The following is an 8,643-nucleotide window of genomic DNA, read 5'->3' as shown; positions in this document are numbered from 1 at the left end:
ATCTATAAGATAAATCAACTTCAGATTAATTCATTATCAATAACTTGCATCCTTAAGGAGTTAACTTAATTTATACCTACTCATATTCATGTAATTAAGCGTTTTAATTATTTGGCCGATTAATCGAGAAAACAATCAACAGATTAATCGATTATTAAAATATCGTTAGTTGCAGCCCTACTCACCTGCTAAAGCTTATATCTGCTCAGAGTGGTAAGGTGTCTTGGTGGTCTTTCACTCTTCTGGGGGGGCCCCATGTATCAATAATGCATACATACACAAACCTTGTCTACACCCCTGTTCATTCAAAACTTCAGATGTATTAAGATAGAAATGAGAGTGGAAATGTGTGCAACTTCATGGCTGGCATTCACACATTTCTCTTTCTGGTTCTATTGGCAACAATTAAGTGATTCTGGGAAACTGTTTATACGAAAACTATTATTGTTCTTACCAGAAACACACAATTATCAATTAATGCATCCACATGTAGCTATGCGGTTAGATTATTGGACATAAATGAATGAGCAAAGTGATACCTTTAACAACAACAGATTCAGTCTTATTGGAGGAAAWAACAAATGGCACAAAACAGGCTCAGAAATGCTTGGATGGCTGTGCACCCGGACTGTAGCGTCACTCTCACTCACACACGTTTGTTTTTATATCCTCATGAGGACTTTGCACTGACTTCCATTCCAAAATGTAATTTCTGTAGCCTAACCCTGAACCTCAGTGAACTGTCACTAGGAGGAACTCTTCTAAATAATGTAAACATTTATTTTTTTATTAGATTAACCTCATTGTAAACATCCTACACATACCTACCAGACCACACCCCAAACCAGACCCGACCCCACTTCTCATCCTACACTGCATAAACCTCCCTTCTCTGAACTTTTCTCACAGCACATGACAAAGACTCAATGTACTGGCTGAGTTCTACTCAAACAGTACGCTGTCAAAATGAGGTGAGCTCAATCCATGTCTTTGCTATAATCATCTTAAAATGTGTTTTTCCATTGCTGTAAAGTTGAAACAAAGTGAAATTTACTGTCCCGTGAAAGGAGGAACCAAGGTTTAAAAGACAAAACGTAAAGAAAAAGCTTTTTTGTTCATGTGTTCATGTTAAAAAGAAAGATTTTCTTAGTATTTGTTCTGATTAACTACTGTAAAAACAATTAGAGAAAAGTAAATTACAGAATAATTTGCTTTTGTTTATATAGCTCTAAAATCATAAATATTTATCCAAAAATAATTTGGCGACTCATTTTAAAAACATTACCTTTTGTGACGGACTTAGAAAAGATTTGGGAAAAATAAGTTTTACACCAACTTTAGCAAACAACAATGAATGACGCCATCTGCTGGCCCGGTACAGGACCTGTAGGGCTTCAGGGGTTTTAAAGCAGTATGATTAGATGATTAGGATTTACAAAAGATTTTGCTTGGATTCCGGCATACGCACGGTTTGATTCATCTGGATATATTTGTGTGTATGATGTTTTCTTGATTAGACCGTAAGAAATCCACACAAGTCTTTGTAGACGAGGCCTCTGCACACGTCCTACATTCCTTCCATTTGTTGATGGTGGATTACAGAGAAACCCTGAAGATATTCAGGGCCTTGGAAATTTGTTTGAACCCACCCCTTGACTTGAACTTTTTAATAATCTTTTCTGTGAGTTGAATTGGGACTTTAAAGAGAGTAAATATTTATACAATTACTTATTTTACATATTTCCATTTAATTGGGTTTATTCTGAAGACGTACTTTGAAACTGATACTGTTTTTGGTCATTTTTTAAATAATATAGATCATGACTGATTTATAATAGCAATTAAAGGGTGAATACTTTATATAGGCACTGAATATTAGTGTGAGCAGGTGGTGAGGTTATATTGGAGCTTTTCTGTTCTTAGGATGATTCCAGACATTCAGTCGTGTTGTTTTCATGGCCCACATGTGGTTCCAGTCTTTAATGATCCTGCTTCTCGTTTTATCAGCGGCTGCACAGGCAAAACGTGTCTATTTAAAAGCTATCCTGCATTATTTTGGGCTTCGAAGCTGCTGGTTTGGTTTGGCTGATTAAAAAAAGAAAGTTGTCTTTTCTTCCATTTCCAATAAATGTGAGGATTAAACAGCCTCATATGTACMTGCCTATCTATATTTGTTCTACATGTTGACTTTCTGGGAACCAAACCACACAGATTTCCTTTGTGAGCCAGAAGTTGGTTTATTTAAAACTGGAGGCTAAACTAACAGAAGTGGGTGGAGTCATGGGTGAAGATCGCAGTTTGAACAGAAGTGATTTTTAGACCTGATTTATTTATATAAGAGTAAACAAAGAACAACTGGTAGGTCTGCCGGGTGGAAGTTGTTACTCACCAGACTTTTTGCAGACAGCTGGTTCTTCAGAGGACAGGCTTGGCTCTGAACAGAACTGTCAGCTGAGGAACATGTAGGCTCAGAGGAGTCTGAGCCCAGGCTCTGACCAGGGGTTGGCACTCTGAGTGGAGATGCTGCCGTCTGTGGAGCAGCACAGGTGGAAGTAGATGAAGAGGAGATAGAAAGAGGAGGTTCAGGAGGGCCAGAGAACATGGATGACGGGTGGAGCGGTGAAGACAGCTCTCCATGTGGAATTGGTGACAGAGTTTGTGGAGAAGATGTTGATGTTGAAGCATTGAGGTGCATGTGGGCAAACAGAGCTCTTTTGGTACTGGCAGAGCTCTTCTTGGTACCATCCCTGGATGTGAGCAGTGAGGAGGAGCTGCTTGTGTACTCCTTTAGCTGGCCTCCTGTTGGACTTTCCTTGCCATCAGCAGCAGAGCTGCTACTGTCCTTTGGTTTGTCAGGAGCTGCATCTATATCCACATTTTCTATGAGCTCCTTAACTTCCTTTTGTTGCACTGGATGAATTGATCGGTCTACAAAGTGTCCTAGAACAACAACAACAACAAAAAACATTATTGTCCCAAGCCATACATAGAAATTAAAGTCCTTGAATGAAAACATAAGCACTGCTGCCTTTAATGATGATACTACACTTTTTAATTTAACCTTTATTAAACCAGGTAGATCTTATTGAGATTAAAAATCTCTTTTTCAAGAGAGACTTGGCCAAGAATGGCAACAGCACACATACATTACCAAATCCAAACCTACTGATATTAAATTACAAATAATCACATTATGATAAGTAAAAGAAAAAAGAAACACCCAAAAAAGGTAAGATGGGACTAAATTAGAGAACAAAATCAGTTATAACATTTACAAACAAAGGTCTCGTGTGCAAACTCTTTAAGAATGACCCTAAAAACATTAAGGGTGTTTTCACACCATGAATGTCCTTCGGTCCACTTGTTCGGTCCAGAACAAATAGCGGACTTTTTTTTTCCTTTGGCGCAGCTTGTATTCACATTGTGCTTTTTGCAAGTGAATTTATAACAAAGCCACACAGGTGAGGATCATTGCTCCCATTGGACAGAAATGATAGGGACAGGGCAGAGCACAGACACAGAAACAAAGATGGTGCTGTTAACACAACTAACTATAACTATCAACAGCTCATTCAGTGGCGGTTTTGCGATGATATACGTACAATTTTGGGACAGCGTTGTCAAATGCTACAACCTAAAGGAGACAAGATGCTCCGCATTCTCTGACCCACAACAGCTCATTGTTTGTAGCGTAGTGTAAAGGCTCGGTTATAGTTGCGCTCTGGGTATTCGCGCATGCTCCGTGGAGTGCGCTTGCTTGGAAGTCGCGCGCTGTTCTTCTGTTGYCAACAGATGGCAGTACAGTGCCAAACCAKTGGGAAAGTAGTATGAGAGAGTGTAGAACAAGAAACACTTGAGGTAGCACATAAAGTAACCACATTTACYTCTTTCTCCATATTATCTGTTTCTCTGTGCTTCACGAACTGAGATCCACACTGGTTTGTTTCCTCCAGAATCACCACTTATGCTGACCTTCTTCTTGGCTTTCACAAACCGGTCGCAAATGTTTTTCCATGTCTTCCGGCACATTAACTCATCTTTCTTTAAAGCCGTTGCTATATCCTTCCATGAGTTTTGTGCCATGTGGTTGTCTTTATGATCTCATGGAGGGATCATACAGATGCCGGTACATTCGGACCTGTTGGAAGTCGCGACGAGTGGCGCCTAGCCTTCGTGAAGTTTCAAAATTTCGGAGGTGCACGACCATGCGCCGGGACACCACGTGGGGCCAACGCGCAGGGGCGGGGATGGCGCGATTGCGTCACTTTTGGCGCGCACCCCCTTGCACCCGGTACGACTCATCAACTATAAACCAGGCTTTAGCATTACCAACACTGGAGGGCTAATGTTGCTTAGCTACAGTGGCCCGTGAAGTCCAAAAAGGCAACATTTCCTGTAGTTGGTTGAGTTCAAGGCCGGTCTGTATTCACACCAGTAGCAAAGCAAACAAATGTTTGTTTAGAAGTGGATTATGACCACCTCAAAAATGGGCATTGGCCCAGTTGGTTGATCTACAAGGGTTCACACGAGTGTATCCACAGACCAATGGTGATCTGTTTAAAGTGGACCAAATATGTCGGATGGGAATACACCCTAAAAGAGACAAACTCYTTCAATTTCAAGTCATTCTGCAGTAGATTCCAATCTGAAGGAGCAGCAAAGTCAGTTTAAAGAGAGGAAGTAGAAAGGCAAACTTCCAAACCAAAGGGATTTGGCATGAATTAAGAGAAATATTAAAAATATATCAGAAGGGATGAAATAAAATCAACAGCTTGTTTCAAGGAAAAATGCATTRAGGCGATCTGGACCTGCTGATTCTTTTAGAATCTAAACCTTTGATTGCATTATGTTCTTCTGAAACTGTTAAAAAAAGGAAAAACAATGTGATTGTGCCACAGATGACTGATTGTCAGAACTGGTGGGGGAGAAATCATTTTGTGGAGTACCGAGTGATTCAAAAATAGAACTTGAAGCAAAAAAATGCTTGTTAAAGCGATCAAGCAGCTCTGACCTGTCAGACATAATACAGTGGGGAAATAAAGTATTTAGTCAGCCACCAATTGTGCACGTTCTCCCACTTAAAARGAKGAGAGAGGCCTGTAAGTGACATCATAGWTAGACCKCAACTATGARAGACAAAATGAGAAAACATCTAGAAAATCACATTRTCTGRTTTTTTAAAKAATTTATTTGCAATTTAGTATTTGCCCAATAAGTATTTGGTCAATAACAACAAACAAGAAAGACTTCTGTCTCCCACAGATCTGTAACTTCTTCTTTAACAAAAGTTAATCTCTAATACTTTATATATCCTTTGTTGGCAATGACAGAGGTCAAACATTTTCTGTAAGTCTTCACAAGGTTGGCACACACTGTTGCTGGTATGWTGGCYCATTCCTCCTCTAGARCAGTGATGTTTTGAGGCTGTCACTGGACAACACAGACTTTCAGCTCCCTCAAAAGGTTTTCTCTGTGTTGAGATCGGGAGACTGGCTAGGCCACTCCAGGACCATGAAATGCTTCTTACAAAGCCACTCCTTGGTTGCCCTGGCAGTGTGCTTGGGATCATTGTCATGCTGAAAGACCCAGCCACGTTTCATCTTCAGTGATTGCTGATGGAAGGAGGTTTGCACTTAAAATCTCACCATACATGAACCCATTCATTATTTCATGTACACGGATCATTCATCCTGGTCCCTTTGCAGAGAAACAGCCCCAAAGCATGATGCTGCCACCTCTGTACTTTACAATAGGTTTGGTGAACTTTTGATGCAACTCCGCATTCACTTTCCTTCAAACACAACGARTTGTGTTTTTACCAAATAGTTCTACTTTGGTTTCATCTGACCATATGACATTCTCCCAATACTCTTCTGGAACATCCAAATGCTCTCTAGCAAACTTCAGACGTGCCTGGATATGGACTGGCTTAAGCAGGGGGACACGTCTGGCACTGCAGGATCTGAGTCCCTGGYGKYGTAGTGTGTTAATGAYTCMTTACYGATGCCTTTTTAACACTAGCATCCTTCTGCAGGTCATTTACTAGCCCCCCCACCCCCACCCCCCGTGTGGCTCTGGGATATTTGCTCACTGTTCTTGTGATCACTTTGACCCCGGGGGGAGATCTTGCATGGAGCTCCTGATTGGAGGGAGCTCCCTTTCCGGAGGGAGATTATCAGTGGTCTTGTGGATTTTATTTTCTTATTATTGCTCCCACAGTTGATTTCTTCACACCAAACTACTTGCCTATGGCAGATTCAGTCTTCCTGGTTTAGGTCTACAATTTTGTTTCTGGTGTCTTTAHACAGCTCATTGGTCTTCACCATAGTGGAGTTTAGAGTGTGACTGTTTAAGGTTGTGAACATGTGAACATGTGTCTTTTATACCGATAAGTTCAAACAGGTGCCATTACTACAGAGTGGAGGACAGAGGAGCCTCTTAAAGAAGAAGTTATAGATCTGAGAGAGCCAGAAATTCTGTTTATTATTGACCAAATACTAAGTTTTTGTGGACTCGGAGAAGGCATTTGACCGTGTTCCTCGAGGTACACTGTGGGTGGGGTACTACACGAGTATGGGATTGTGGGTCCATTGTTACGGGCCATTCAGTCTCTATACAAGCGCTGCAAGAGTTTGGTTCACATTGCCGGTAGTAAGTTGGACCCCTTGAGAGTGGGAGTTGGACACCACCAGCTATACCCAATATAAACTAACCGCTAATGTTAATTTAATGAAAGTCAAATATTCAACCTATAAATACACAGCTAAAAACTTAAATAGTAGTAGCCGAAAATAATCTTTAACAAACTCTGATTGCAAATTAAAAATCCATGTTGGCCACCAAATCTGAAAAGGAAAATATATTATAAATCAAAATATTTAACTTAACTAAGTTGAAATTAAGTGTGGTGGTAACAGAGTGATGGCCAACAGATTCTGAATTCCAATTTAAAAAATATAAGACCGCTACCAAAGCTAAATTCAAAGGGATCAATTCAGCTAATTTGAAACAAATTAGGAGCTGCAAWCACCAACATCTAGTAAAGTAAAAACTTAAATTTAAAATGGTAGCCACATGGCAGTATCAAAGTTTATCAAGGAACTTTTCTAGTTGCTCTGTCATTCCCTTTTACATCAGGTAATACAGCTGCTTGACAGATGTTTACTCTGTTTTTGTTCTAACTGGACATATTTCATTGCCACATGCRATTTCTACCCCACCTGTCAATCATATGGGGGTGGCACCTGGGGTGGCACCAACAAACTAACTCTKGCTCTGGCCCTGTTGTTACTCTTATTTTACTTTTAGCTTAGAGCTACTGTTTTGCTACTTTTAACCTAAAGCTACCATTTTGCTACTTATAGCTAACATTCTGCTACCTTTATCTTTTAGCTAGAGATGCATGATAAAGCAGCATTAACATCRGTATTGACCGATGTTGGTCATTTTTTGAAATTTCGGTGTCAATTGTAGGGGTTTTCCCTCARAGAAATTGTAATTTCCTTTTTCCACACAGTACTCAGCTATACATCAGTTTTTTTGTTTGTTTTAACAGTAATAACCCAATCCTATTGTCCTGCTGTTTCTGTTGTACTCCTGCTGGCTCTCCTCTCAACTTCCAGTGAAGAGTTGAACAGTTTAATTGCACGAGGAACAAAGGAGTTCCTCAGTCTGTTAGTCCTGCACTTGGGAAGAAGCAGTCTCCCACTGAACTTGCTTTCCTGGCTGCTGATGCCAGTGTGCAGAKGGTGGTTGTCATTGGGCCTCAWGCAAGAACATGTTCGTATTCTTATCCTAAATTTCTCCTACTTTTGTTCGTACAAAGGGTTCGTACGAACATGTCACGTCAGATTCAACAAACTCTTCTATCTTCAGGAAAAGTGTGTAAATGAGCTGCGTAAATTCCACCTGTTCACTCGTACGCACAACTTAAGAACAAATCTGTTCGTACCAACGGTTCTTGCATGAGGTCCATTGTTTCTATTAATTACTTTTAAGTAAATACTGTATATATTTTTGTCAGAACTATGTAGGAGGCAGGTGGGTGTGAAACAAAGCAGATTTTATTGCTTTATGATTGACCGTAGCTCGGAGTTTATCTTTACCAACACAAACAAAAAAGAAAATTGTTTGACAGCCTCCATTTCAAAACTTACAACCATAAAATAGTCGTAGGAACTTGGGGTTCAAGCCTGTCGTGTTAAGGAAACTGCTGGAACATCAGTGAAGAACATTTTATATTGCCATGAACTGAGAGGTGGCTAACCAAGAAAGAAGCTCCTGGATGATGAACTCAAACATATCAAAGCTGGATTCTGGTTGGATAAAACAGGCTAACTATAAATGTCTGGAATGGCCTTCCTGAAAAATCTCCAATTTCAACCATAATCCAACTTTGTGGACCATGTTTAAAAACCAACTACTCTGACAAAAGGAGTGATCAGTTATTCAGACCAAATTATGTCAGAAGTTTGCTGATTAAAATAAGAAGTGTGAATGAGCAGCAACTTGCCAAGACATTTATTGTAATTATAATGGTAATTTGAAAATTTACCCCAAAATTCATCTACAAAGTTGAATGGTTGGTTTGCACAGGACTAAAGTTTGAACATTTTTTATGGAGGTCACATCTGTGTTTTTGTG

The 8,643-nt window shown here is 40.0% G+C and overlaps 1 protein-coding gene across 3 annotated transcripts in view; it reads right to left on the bottom strand.

Moving 5' to 3' along the window:
- Nucleotides 1-8,643, bottom strand: part of hivep3a (HIVEP zinc finger 3a) — a 75,853-nt gene that overhangs the window by 5,967 nt on the left and 61,243 nt on the right. For all 3 annotated transcript variants that reach the window (XM_014032438.1, XM_014032440.1, XM_014032439.1), the window contains one exon: nt 2,390-2,940. In XM_014032438.1, coding sequence (XP_013887892.1) covers nt 2,390-2,940 — 551 coding nt within the window. The remainder of the gene's footprint in view (nt 1-2,389; nt 2,941-8,643) is intronic.

This window comes from Austrofundulus limnaeus, unplaced genomic scaffold (genome assembly GCF_001266775.1).
Source record: "Austrofundulus limnaeus strain Quisiro unplaced genomic scaffold, Austrofundulus_limnaeus-1.0 Scaffold1448, whole genome shotgun sequence".
Classification (NCBI taxonomy): Eukaryota; Metazoa; Chordata; class Actinopteri; order Cyprinodontiformes; family Rivulidae; genus Austrofundulus; species Austrofundulus limnaeus.
Note: the sequence above shows the minus strand (reverse complement) of the source record. Positions and strands in the feature narration are given on the sequence as shown.